We start from the raw sequence: 13,536 nt of genomic DNA, 5'->3' as shown, positions 1-13,536 counted from the left end.
ATACGCTGAATTAGTATCTGGTTGATCCATTTGCATTCACTAAAAGATAATTGGTTTCGTTTAACATAAGTAGGCACTTGATTCTTGAAAAACAAAGGAAAAAAAAATAAAAACAAAAGTAGGCCCCTGAATACTTGTAGAACCGTAATTAGAGAGAAGTAATACTAGAAAACGTGGTATTTCACAGTTTTCCGTAATGAAATGGTGGACAAAGTCATCATGCGCAAAAGGAATCATTCATTATAAACACGCACGTGCTTAAACTTCTCTATTTATTAGTGATATGCTTTAGAACTCTTGCTCTCTGCACCTCAAGCTTTTGCAATTTCTCAACAAAATCTCATCACAACAATATAGTAAAGCCTCTTGCTCTCCTCACCAACATATATATATATGTGCTGAAAACCTTGCAAGGCACTCAGCAAGTTAAAATGGATTCAAATTCAGGACTGGGATCACCTCTTCATATAGCTCAACTAGTCGTCCATTGAGTGGTTGCACTGGTCTTGAATTGTTCTTGTACGCCCAACCTAATGGTGCTTTGAGAGCTTGAACTTGCTCTGGTGATATTGGTCTCACCTGTTTGTTATCAGGACGATTCAAATATAAAGTCTTTAGCTAGAATTTTTGCCATTTCATTTGTGCAATTACGTGTATCATGTATGCCCGTGGCCTAAATTAGTGGAATAAGTTCCTTTCATACCTTGCCAAGGATGTACCAGGCTACAGTCTGGTTGCAAGGAGGAGTAGTGAGAGAACCAGAATACCTATAATACTTGCGGGCATTTTTTCTGAGTTGATGCATGTTGAAGGTCCCAAGCGCAACCTGACCTCCCTCTTTAACTCCGGACATGTCTTTAGCCAGTTGATACAATTTATTCTGCACCTGTGACCATGATGATGCATACGAACTTTCAGAGTTGAAATTTGATTTGGAAATGCGAATGTTAATTTACTACTGAAAGTTCTAATCACCGAATTGCTGCTGCCTCCAAGCTACCACAACAAAAACAGATTTAGCACTTGGAAATATATTAAAAGGACGTTGTTTGCTGGTCAAGCTTGCAATAAGAGGGACACCTACATCAATTAACAAGTTCAATTTTTCTGAGTGCACCATGTTTGGTAAGTGCACAAGTCTATCATAGATTAGTTTGATTACCTTAGCAATTAGCGGATCAGGATGTCCAAGATGGTAGAGGATACCTATCACTGCAATGCAGCCATCATCAGCAATGTGAACAAGGTGAAGTTCAGCATCGTATCTGTCATGATGATGATCAGATGCATTTGGTAAGTTATTAGTAGTACCTGGAAGAGTTAACTTGAAAAGCAAATAACAGAAGGCAAAACATAGTAAAATAACCCTTCAACAGTCTAAGGGGAAATACAAGTACTAATTCCTGAAACCTACTCACTCCCCGCTCAGTCAAGTAATGCGGTGTAGAGTTAAACAGTACACAACAGAAAATTCTATTCTTCCATATCTGTTTGATCGCTTTGAGTTTTGAAGTGATGCAAATTCCTGTGTAATTGACATGCCCACATTGATTTAAATAGTAAGCCTTTTTCCCTGATTCTTTTTCAGTGTAGAGTAACTAATCTGAAATGCTTGAGGGTAGTTATGCGGTGAGAGAGAGAGAGAGAGAGAGAGAGGGAAAGAAAGCATACTGAACTCCATCAATTCTGTGCTCAGAAGGAGAATGCCAATGCAGCTGACTGAATTTGTAAGCCTTGCCATCTGAAATCAGTAAGTTTGTATTTTTACCACATCGCAGCTGCAAGTCAGAAGATTTAACATTTCAGGAAGCAACTTTTAGACTTGGGAAGAAAGGCAGTTAAGCATAATCAGAGACAAAGAAATAGTGCTGGCAAATCATTGGCAGGCATAGAATAAGATTCTCAAGTGTTGAAAACATAAAAATACAATCCACATCAATGCATTAGACGAAAGAATATATAGAAACACGAAGAACATACTGACCCCAATGTTGAAACCATTGTTGACGAAGGTAGCATTGATGTAACTATATTCTCTGGTCAGCGGTTTCAATTTCTTGTTCAGAACAACCTTTCCCTTTCGAATGTCGATTGGCGACTGTGATTTACCTGTTGAGCACTCTGAGAAGCCGGGCTTCAAGCTTCCCCATTTGCTGGGGCCCGTGGCACCCATGTAACTGAATGGGATCTGTACAATAGCCTCTGCACAGAACCATAACATAAACGTGTTGAAAACTGTTCCCCTGTTGAGTATAAGAGTACTACTAAATTCACCAAGAGTAAGATTGATACTGTAACTGCATTCTTTCTTTCCCCAACTGATGTATACAAGATTTTTCCACTTAACGGAACGGAAACAGATGGCTGTTGTCCTCTGCAAGAGCTAGCTGTAGTGCTAAAAGAATACTAGCAATTTGTATGCAGTTGAAAGTTACTTTCAACCTGAAAGCTTTTATTACCAGAATTTCTTTGAAAACAAACGAAGTTTGGTTATGACATGATAGTTGCAGATACGTATTGAAGAAATGCATTTACATATCTTTGGGAAAAGAAAAGAAAAGAAAAGAAAAGAATACATTTACACTAGAGGAAGATACTGGGATCATATGTACCTTCTCCGAAGATAGGAGAAGCATGGATGATGATCAAGACTGTGGTTGCAAGCACGAAAATGGCGAACCCAGCAGGCATTGTTGCCGCTGCCATATTCCAGACAACTTTTTTCCTTTGATTATACAGATAAACCTGGAAAATGTTTATGCAGAGAACCAGAGAAGTAGCTCTAGTAGCTTATCATAATCCACATGGTAGACAGTCAAAAACGAGGATAATATATATAGCGAGCCCCAGGCCGAGCCCAACAAGTGCTTGTCCAAGTTCTTGAAGCACCTATTGACTTTTTTATGTTGTCCAGTTATGAAAGGTATCCGACCCCATCTTGAAGCACCTATTGACTTTATTATGTTGTCTTGCTATGTGCTTCACCTACTGACGTTTATACTTGTATATATATCCAGCTTTACAGAAGCATTTCTGGCAGCTTTCTTTAATATCCAAGGAGAAATTTTCAATTAAGAATGACCTGGATTAGGCGAAAATTAAACCAAGTGTGCAATCATAACAGATATAAAATAGCAAGGAGAGACCAAATCAAAAAAAGAAAGGATATTTAAGAAATTGACATAACGCATAAGTATATCCTAATTTACATAATTCACGGATGATCCATATTCTGAGGTCATGATGCATAGATTGACCTCTGGATTCATTGTTGATGAGTTTTTGACTTAGTTTAATTTTGAATGTTGTTTGAAGTAACCATCAATTTGCTTCTTATCTCCATATAATTATTGGCCGACATTTCAAACACCAAGCAACTTGAAGAATTTAAAAGATTATGGCCATATTCTCAAATGATTTTAGAAAGCTATTTTGTTGACTGATTTTAAAAACTTAAATTTTATTTGGGTCCAAAAAAGGCTGAAAATCAGAAGTAGGTCTTGAGGTGCTTTTGAATTCTGATTATGGCCTACTTTTTCATCTGGAGAAAATGGGTTTATGGGACATGGAGAGGAGGAGGAGGAGGAAGTAGAGGAATGTGATGGGGGTAAAATGGGAAACGGAAAATAGAGTAGCCATTTTTGCGTACTCCACCATTTTTGCTTTGTGTGAGAAAGTGAGTGACAGAGGAGTGAGAATGGGAAGACTGGCTGAAGAGAGAGGGATGACGTGGTGCTGCATGAGACTTATTACTACTATTTACTAGTACCATATGATGTTGTGGTATATGTTGTGTCCGACTCTAATCCGGTCCACACTAATCTAAACGCCTACAGGCCTTCCTAACAGCAGTACCTTTTTTTTTTTTTTTGGGTACATGGTGACATGGGATATATATATATATATACATATATATTCAATAAGGGGTATTTCAACTTTTTGACCAAACTAATCTCCTAAACCTATGTAAAACCTTGCCCTAAGGATACACGGCGGCAAAGTAGCACGCACGCAGCTAAGTAACATGGGATATATACAAGTTACTTACTACTCAAGTATTTGTCATTTTCTGGGGGCTGAACATCTTCACAGATGAAATGCGTACAAGTATATTATAGGTAAGAATGCAATTTCTTTTTCATTGACATCATAGATTAGATTAGATGACATTTGTAACTTTTCCAATAGAGAGTAAGGCAAAGAAAGGAAGGTGTGGCTTACTCTTATTCTATTAGGCTTAGGCCTATCGGGAGTGAAGAAGGAGAGCAGACCTTATTTCTTTATTTCTCTTTCCAATCCGATCTGTCTGTAAATAATTACCTGTCTTCGACGTCTTTGCCTATGGGAGCAAAGATCAATTATGTTGGTTGATAGACGTCGTTAATTATCATCGCACGCCATTGCAGTTAACAACAGGTCAACGTCTATGCTTAGCCATCGCGGTTCATGATGCAGTCTGCAGCAGAGCCCAGCGTTGGGTTTTATTGCGACAGAGAAGGGTTATGGTATCATCAATGCAATGCACCACACTTTTCAACAAGAGCCACTTCCAATCATCAACAGTTCGGCCGTTCGACCACAGCTTGTTAACTGCCCATTGAGCCCGAAGGTCAATTGGCAACGGCGATTAGTAAGCGTAAATCAGCCGGGGTACGTTTGGATTGAATTCCAGCTTCACTACCATTTCTACTTGACCTAGATTATAATTACCACCTTACAAGACAACATCACAGGGAATCTCGCCATTGAGAAGATGTTATCATAACGATAGAACTTGTTTTGTCGTGTGCTTCTCTTCAGATTCTTATGGCACAATAGAAAGGCCTAACAAGGAGGAGGAGCAGCGGCAATCTGTTGCCACTTTTGCAGAAGCCATCGTGACCGCATAGATTGTCGAAGCCCACAGTAGCAGAATCTAATCTATTATTCACACCATACAACATGCCAATACTTTCAAAAAGTAGTGGAGCAAGTGCCATGATCGAAGTACCATTCCTTTTTACCCAAAAAATTATGCAAAATCCCACCACAGTATTCAGTTGAAGTTTGAAAGGCCGCACAAAGCATCCTCAGTCCTCACCCAATACGATTATCGAGTCGCAATATCATGGTACCCATTTCCAATCTCAGATTAAGGTCATCGCAAACAATTGGCGGAATGGAACAGGGGCGCTTCCTAGCTCTTATCTCAAACCACCACTCCCAGGAAGATCACCAAAATGGGAAGGCCAAACAATGAAAAACATCAAGGTCCACCACCACCACCACCACAGCCACAAGATAATGGATAGTGTAGCACGTGACGTTCAAGATTATTTTATGGAGGGGTCAAGATTCTTCAAAGGTTCTCCCAATCAGCAAGAGTAAGGGTGCAAATGAGTTGAACTCAATTGTATGATTCCCAACCTTCTTCGGTCATAGCTTGAGCTCTAGCTTGCGTTGACCGAGTTCGAAGAACTCGAACTGCTCGACAAGCTTGTGCTTAGGTCTAAGATGTGAAGCTTCAAAGCTCATCAAGCTTAATCGAACTCAATCGAACTTCACACACACACATATGAGTGTGAAATGTTTATCTTATCCCTTACTCGATTGGGCTCGATTTGATCAAGATCGAACTCAAGTAAGGCATAATAAAATCGAACTCGAACTCCAGCTCAACTTTCACTTGCTCAACAAGTTCAGGCCCAAGCTTTTTAACTCAAGCCGAGTTCAAGTAGTATCAATTGCACTCCTAAGCAAGAGACAGACAACCTCAAAATTTTTAAGTATATCCATGCATAAAAGTCGACTCCTGTAGCATCATAGTACGATACATTTCTGGACCAGAAGGATATGCAAAAAGCAAACTGCCTCACTAGAAGTGTAGAAAATGGCCTTTGACAACGATTTCAAGAAAGTAATTGCCTTCTCTGCCACGTCGTTTTCAGAATCTTCAAAAGGTATTTCACCATTTAAAAAGATGAGAAGTTTGTGGGTGGGAGATGGCCTTTAAGAATCGTGAGAGAATTGAAGAACATGCTATTGCTATCCATACTTTTAAACTTCCACATAAAATGGCTAGAATGAAAAGCTTTTCAATGACTACAATGGGCAGAGTAGGAGAGGGAGGTGGGACTAGGAGAGAGAAGGAGAGGCGGGGGGTGGGGAGAGAGAGATTCTCAAGAATTTAAGTTGAATGGATTCTTGAAAAACGAACTCTGAAAGAAGATACCTACTAGACAGCTTCATACAGATAGCAACGAGAAGGTTACAACATCAGCACCAACCAATACTTTACATCAAACCATGCTCAAAAGAAATACTGGTTACATTGTCTAGAAGGAAAAGACCTTTTCTAAGCCATTACATGATATGTGGGTCTCTGTAAATGGTTTGGATGTAATCCCTAATAAGGAATAAATGAAAAGAATAACAAACAAAAAGTAATTAAAACACCAGAAATGAATAGAATCTTTTCTGCCCTTATCCTTGTGATAACAGAAAAGATTATTCATTTGACAACTAAATTCAAGTCCTTGGATCAGGCCAGGCTATTTGAGAAACCCCATAAAACCCAACCAACATGAGAGAAGGGAGAGAAGGCAGGGGAGAGGAAGTTTATTCTTGTCAGATTTTTTTCCTCATTGTCAAGGAGAGAACATTTTTCCTAATAAAGTAAAAGCAACATTGGACACTTGAACCATAAACTTGAAAATCTCTAAACAGTGCAAAGATACAATTTCCATATATGTTAGCTAACAACATAATAGTGGCAATGAACCCTCTCTATGCCCATTTGCCATTTATACTACACAGTTTTGCACCTTTATCAGGGTAATCATCTTTAATCAAGTACATATTTATCCTACCTATTGTTTTTGTTTTCTTATGTTACATCATTGACCCCCAAAAACAAGGAGCAGTTTTTATGCTCGTTGTACTTCCAAAATGAAATAGTATACAGGTAACACGTATATACAGCATCAATAGATAGGACAAACCTCCAAGGAAGCACAAGAATATTGCTTAAGGCGTTTGTTCCCCTCAAACAATTCACTCTCAGCAACCGCCAATATTTCCTGTATGTCGATCTCCCAAAACTGCAGTGCTTCAAATATCAGCCACGCAAGAAAAGATTTAGACAAAAGTATTTTAAAATTTAAGCTATTTAAAGAAGCATCAGAAAAGAAAAACCTCAAAAGCAGTTGACTTTCTATTCTTCTCAAAGAGCATAAGTTGCCTTTAGGTATTCTACAATTTCAGCACTCTCAAACATTTGCACCCCAGTATTTGGATCTTCGAGGTAGGGAGCCTGCAAGCATGCAGCATGAGTGATCTTGCTTACAAACAATTGATAGATGGGACTAAATCAGGGTATCAAATATTATGACCTGAAAATGTCCTGCTTTCTCATACAGCACCTGTCGTTTTGGACTTCCACGGGCACAACTGCAGCATAAATCTTGTAATCAGGATTAGCAAGAAATTGTTCTGTTTCAGTACATCAAGTAGGTAATATGGAATCTAACTTAAGAACTAGAGAAATGGCTAAATGCTTCACTCCCCCCCCCCCCCCAAAAAAAAAAGCCCCACCCCCACCTCCTCTTCGCTTCTTAAATCCCACCTTCCCCTGCTAGGCCAAAAAAATTGAAAAAAAAAAGGTATAGCCTAAATACAATTAATGCTAATTAAAGAAGTAAAATGTGCATCACTTTTTTTAAAAAAATTTTTTTTTTGCAAGGGAGGCGCGGGATTTCAGAAATAGAAGGGGGGGTGGGGAAAGGAATTTGAATCTAGGACCTCTAATTCCTAGAGCCTCAACCTTAGCCACTAGACCAAGGCCTCCTTGGCTAACTTTGGGCTTATTGGATCCTTTAACTTTTCAGCGTTCATGCTTTTAATCTACACATAAAAAAAAAAAAAGAAACTTTAACCACATGAGATGAGAAGCAAAACAGTTTGATTGGATGTATGCTGCATTATAGCAACATATTCAGAGGTCATCTACATGGTTCCAAGCAAATCGAGCATACACGGCTTTCCAAGGCTCTCCATCATCTCCATGAGAATATATTTTATTGTCAATGAACCAGTCAATTTAATCAACCATATTAAGAACAATAATGTCTATTCTTGGAGTGATTTGTGATCAGCAATGAAGCTTTTCAAAATTATTTGTAATTGTGTTGATCATGAAAAACACATAAGGACATTACCTACGAAGTATGTGAGGTAGCTCTAACTCCACAAGTATTTCTCGAACAACTTTACAAAATGGAGAAGCCTACAATAAAAGACGGATACATTAATACATTATGACATATCACGCTGACACATGGAAATAAAGGACCTAAATTTATAGGTGTCCACTAAGCATGACTTTTGCCTTATCCTCTCTAAGAAAGGTGTCATATATCCTTCAGGTCAGCAGATTCTCACCTCATATGCCCATATCTCAAGGGGATTCAGTGGCATTTTTGATGGCGTATAGGAAGAACCCTGAAAATGTTACAAGAGAATCCATCAGTCTAAATAACAGCATAAATGAAGTGAAATGGGATGACAGACTTTTTGTTACATTCAACAGGGCATGCATGATTACATGGCAGACAAATACCCACACACACACTCTCTCTCTCTCTCTCTCTCGAACATCTACAGAGAAAGAGTAGCATACCATACCTTACCCATGCGACCAATCATGGCAAAACCTTCAGTAAGAGTCTACAAAGAGAAACAGTCAGCAAGCAACACAAATTACTCCATGTCCTCTGCTAACTAGTGTAGTTAGGGCTTAAGAATTGCTTACTGTTAATAGACCAAGAGACAACATAATAGGGACATTTCCATCACCTGCAATGAAACATATAAATACAGTCAATATAAAAGGTATACAAACTGGAAAGAGTAAAAGGGATGACGGGATAAAAAGTAGGTTAATTGTCTTGCAGAGACAGTTCTACACTTGCTAGACACATTATGGAAGCCACAGAACAAAATCAAGTTTGAACTCCAAAAATCTTGTTGGGAAACTCTCTTTAAGCTCTAAAAAAAGGCATATACAAAGACTTTTTAGAGTTTTTAGAACAAAGGACTGTAAGAGCAGAATTCTAGAGTTTTTCAGAACAAAGGAATGTAAGAGCATCATTATCTATTACAAAAGTGAAAAACTTAGTAATATACCCAAAAAAAAAAAGCGGAATACAAGAATAAATCGAGAATCAAACTTATCAAAATGGTGTACCATACTTCCCAACCAGGTACTTAATTATTTCATCCGACTCATACATAGCGACCCCAGTATTTGGATCAACCTGCATTGGAAGGAATAAAGAACAATTAACTTCCACGTGTCAAATTCTTCTTAACAGAAAACTAAAGAACACAGGAAAAAGGCAAAAGGCTCATGGATGTAGGCAGCAGAACTTGATAAGTAAGCACCATAGCTAACAAGATTTTACATGTACTTTGCCTTTCGCAACAAAGAGTATAAAGTTGAAAATTTCCAATTCTCAGCAGTCAGTTCAAGGATAAAGGACACATCCATCTAGAAGAACATATTTTGCCTAAATGAATCAATTGAAGTACAAATAACCATGAATTTACCATCATAAAAATGATATCCAAGTTTTATAAAGGTGAATTAGCATTAGTAGCTTAAATAAGTAAATGAAGTGTTATAAAGATAGTATGAGAATCTCTTCTGAAAAGAAACAAAAAACACGGGACTCTTCAGAATTTATTGAAACAATAGAAAGGAAAGGAAAAAGGAAATTCAAATCTAACCATGTAGGGGAACTGTCGTTTTCCACCCATTTCAACAACCTTGGGACGAAAATTTGGACCATTCTTTGGACAAGGGTAGTATAGAACATCAAGATCCAGAATTGCGACAATTTCCCGTACCTGCCATATGTTTAAAATCATAGGCTAACATGTATGGAGAAAGAAATGCCCACATGACATGTACAATACCTATGGAATTGCTTATATGTTAGAACGTATGGTTGTTCAACCTCCCAAATGAAAACCAGAGACAAGTTTCATGCTAAACTATCAATTGCTCATTAAGCTGCCTAACACTACAAAGACTAACTGCAAAAAGGTTATGTCCATAGCACCAGATTTTTACTGAAAAATGAAATACAACATAGGTAAATGCCACACAAATCTAGATCTCATAAATGATCCAAAAAAGTGATCAAATGTCTAGTCCAAAGAGAATTTTTCTTCCCTGGGGAGCAAACAAATTTTGTACAACAAAAATTCGTGTTTGTATTATCACACTATTTTGCTGAAAAGAAAGAAGAATGAATCTCAAACAGAGGTGGTTACCTTTCGACAGAAGGGGCAGCTGGAACAAATTTCCATGCAGTCGATTGTCATGCACATTTGGAAAAGCAAAAAATGCATTAGTCTTGAAATCTTCAGTTATTGAAGAATTGAAGAAAAAAGTTGTGGGTTAATCATTTTAGGCACTCAAAGAATTGCATACCTCTAACTGTAAAATAGTGAAATGGATGAGCGTGCTTGTGGGCTTTGTGTGTGTGTGTGTGTGTGTATGTTGTACATCTGTATGCATATCTTTAAAACTAGATACCTTTCAAATTCATATATCTCAATGGGCTTTTCAGGGCGTGGACCTAACTTTGAAGTCTCTTTCACCTTGAAACCTGTTAACATAAGGTTGACCTTAACGCTTTCATTTTGAAAATAAAGAAAAACCCTGCAAAGTTCAGAAGGAACTTGATGACTACCAGCAATTTCAAGAGCATACTGGCTAGGTGGAATCTCATTCTTTGGCACAAAAGATGCCGAGTACCTGTCATTAAGCACGAACAAGCAAATGAGAACCTGAGATAGATGCACTTACATTTGGGGACACCCAGGATATTTGCAAATTTTTTTGGTGTCAAAGGCTATAAACAAACTGTGTCAATATAAGATGAAAATTTTCAGAAAACACCTAGTGGCTGGTCTGTCCAATATGATAGGAATTAGGTATGTAGACTAGAACTTACAATAGATTAGGTAAGGTAAAGAGTTCACCCATAGGATCAGAAATCAACCCATTTAGGCCATAAATCAATCTAAACCATCCTTATCCCTTTTTGTACTCTTTTTTCTCCTTTGTTAGTATAAATTTCCTAGATATAGTTTATCGTATGCAAGTTTAAGATCAGACGCAGTATCATGTTTTGAACTTGTTAAGTCGTATACTCACCGGACATCCAACTGCCAGTAATCAATTGCCAATTGACTTATTTTCTTCAATTCTATCTGTTTTTCTTTATCTAAATTTCAGGCTCGATTTTATGGTAAACCACAATTATTGGTCAATTTCATAAAATTTTCTGTTTATGGTCTATGTCATATTAAAAGACTAGAGAAATCTCAGGAAAATGTTATTTAGTCTCAGAAGTTCATTAATTTAAGTTATATATGTATGCAAAAAAAGAACGAAATGACAGGTTCACATAATCAACCTGCATTTACCGTACGTAACATTTTAATAGGCAAAGGCAAGGGCATGACCATAAACACTGCAGCAGACGCAATGAAACTACTAAAACGAGGGATGCCTGACGGTAAACAAGTCTGCTTCTCATAAAAAAAAAATTCATAGGTTTCCTGTACTTGTGCTTCCTGCTGCAACATTACAAGGGCAAATAATCCCCATTAACTATGAGAAATTGCACGTCTGCAATTGAGCTAACCACTAAACAAGAAGTAGTAAATTTGGCTAAAGCAACCTATTGCGTAAAGTTATGCAGCTGGAATTCAACAAAATTTCCTGCCATTATGTCCTGAGAGTAACGATCAAGGCACCAAAACCCACATCTAAACCCCAATCAAAATCTATCTTTAGCTAAAGGTCGAACACATGCGATATGCATGAAGCACAACGACATGAGGAAAAAAAAACATATATCTATGGAAGGAATTGAAAAGGTTGTGATATGTAGTACTTACCCGGAAACAAAAACACCAGTACCAAGGCGAAAAATTAAGGCAAGGGAACCCCCTAGGATGTCCAAATTCTTATCGGGTCTCACAGAAAAGGGCTTCGGTTGCGGAGGCCTGAAATTCGGTGGCGGTGAAAATGAAGGCCCTGAACTTGTGGAGGGTTCTTCTTTGGTGCTCACAGAAGTGGATGCAGCAATAGGCGTTTCTGAAGATTGAGCAGATAATTTTACGTGAAAAGGTCTTTTGGTTGATAATGTTTTGCTGCCTAAGAATGCCCCGAAAATTGGAGTTGTTGTAGAGCTGAGGATTCCGGCCATGTCTTTTTCTCCGGCACGAAGAGGAAGCCGAAAATAATCTGGAGCTGGAATAAGATGCTACTGAATCTTCTTGTGGCAAAGAATAGTTTGAACTTTTTTTTTTTTTTGAGGTAATCTGGTTGAACTTCGAAGGCGTGAAAATGGGAAATGTAAGATAAAGGCGTGGTCCCTTGGCTAGCAAGTCATCACGCATTCTCAAGATGGAGTTGCACCAGAAGGCCTAGTATGAGGAAGCGGATTGGGCCTATAGCCCAGCAAGAAGGTGAATTGAATGGTGTGGCTTGGGCTATCACACAGTCTCAGAAAGTGGACGATTACATTCACTTCAGTTTTCAAGTACTAGCTTTAATCCAGGTTTTGATTTAGCAGTAAAAAGAGTCTTTAGTCATGCAATGGTGTAGGATTCGGAAGTCATTCCTCCCGTTGAAGTGTAATCAAATTATAACATTTTCATTTTTCTCCTCGGAGGCTGTGTTGGTATAGCCAGATTGATTGAGTTGGTTAAAAGGGTTTAATAATTAACAGCGCTCATTGGATTGCAATTTGTCAATCAACATTAATTATCGCCCTAGAGGAACTTCTCCTGATGATCTAATTGGCATGTCGTCAGTGGATGGATTGGGGTGTTTAAAACGGAATAAAGTTCGAAGTTCTCCCAATGCTTAATTTTCACTAAAAGAACGTACATGCTTTCGTAGTTTAAGACATTAATATCTAATTAATGCATAGTTAACATGTAACCATCAACTTAAATATCAGTAAAGATATGCTTGAAATTGTTTAAACTAGAACCCTCCCGACCACAATACCTGCCCTAGTCAGTCTCGTTTGAATTGCTATTTTTAGGAGTTTTTGTAAAAAAAAAAAAAAAAAACTGTATTATAATGATTTAATGCATGTGAGGTAAAAAAAAAAATCATTAGGAAATGCGTGAATGAAAAACGTAAAAATTTTTCAGCAAAAATTGCAATGCAGACAAAATATTACTTATTAACTTTGGTTTGGCAAACAAGTGCCCTCTTTTGAAATAGTTTTGAGTGTCAACTTTTTTATAATATTAAAGTTAATTTGGGAAAGTATCTGAATGAATGTAAATGAAGCAATGAATATGAGTGTGTGTATTCGTGTGATAAGTTAATTATACAGGTCTTAACAAGTGCTCTCGTTAGAAAACTCCTCCGTTAACGTTTAATGCAGCCCTTCTTCTTATTCTTTGTCCCCTTCTGGACCAATCTGCAATCATTGCATGTGTTAGATATCACTGTACACAAAA

The 13,536-nt window shown here is 37.8% G+C and overlaps 2 protein-coding genes across 5 annotated transcripts; both read right to left on the bottom strand.

The window, feature by feature from the left end:
• Positions 1-255: 255 nt before the first annotated feature.
• LOC113695025 (alpha carbonic anhydrase 1, chloroplastic) lies at positions 256-3,089 on the bottom strand. 3 transcript variants are annotated; one of them, XM_027213974.2, is made up of 6 exons: positions 2,613-3,061; positions 1,985-2,202; positions 1,672-1,778; positions 1,163-1,265; positions 704-886; positions 256-579 (listed from the first exon to the last, which is right to left on the bottom strand). In XM_027213974.2, the coding sequence occupies exons 1-6, from the start codon at positions 2,704-2,706 to the stop codon at positions 427-429; spliced, it is 858 nt and encodes a 285-aa protein (XP_027069775.1). In that variant the 5' UTR covers positions 2,707-3,061; the 3' UTR covers positions 256-426. The 3 variants fall into 3 exon arrangements, 2 of the variants coding, with proteins under 2 accessions (XP_027069775.1, XP_071910700.1); XM_072054599.1 differs by lacking the exon at positions 2,613-3,061 and adding an exon at positions 2,299-2,598; XR_011816763.1 differs by lacking the exon at positions 256-579 and adding an exon at positions 976-1,080 and having other exon boundaries at positions 747-886; positions 2,613-3,089.
• Positions 3,090-6,687: 3,598 nt separating this feature from the next.
• LOC140009358 (uncharacterized) lies at positions 6,688-12,369 on the bottom strand. 2 transcript variants are annotated; one of them, XM_072054597.1, is made up of 13 exons: positions 11,953-12,369; positions 10,737-10,801; positions 10,580-10,652; positions 10,315-10,333; positions 9,766-9,885; positions 9,224-9,293; positions 8,789-8,832; positions 8,662-8,703; positions 8,419-8,478; positions 8,196-8,263; positions 7,371-7,428; positions 7,174-7,291; positions 6,688-7,079 (listed from the first exon to the last, which is right to left on the bottom strand). In XM_072054597.1, exons 1-12 carry the CDS (start codon positions 12,261-12,263, stop codon positions 7,202-7,204), a joined length of 1,020 nt encoding a protein of 339 aa, XP_071910698.1. In that variant the 5' UTR covers positions 12,264-12,369; the 3' UTR covers positions 6,688-7,079; positions 7,174-7,201. The 2 variants fall into 2 exon arrangements, with proteins under 2 accessions (XP_071910698.1, XP_071910699.1); XM_072054598.1 differs by having other exon boundaries at positions 7,055-7,087.
• Between the last annotated feature and the right edge of the window lie 1,167 nt (positions 12,370-13,536).

Source organism: Coffea arabica, chromosome 6e (genome assembly GCF_036785885.1).
Source record: "Coffea arabica cultivar ET-39 chromosome 6e, Coffea Arabica ET-39 HiFi, whole genome shotgun sequence".
NCBI classification, from domain to species: Eukaryota; Viridiplantae; Streptophyta; class Magnoliopsida; order Gentianales; family Rubiaceae; genus Coffea; species Coffea arabica.
This window is presented reverse-complemented; position numbering and strand designations above follow the sequence as displayed.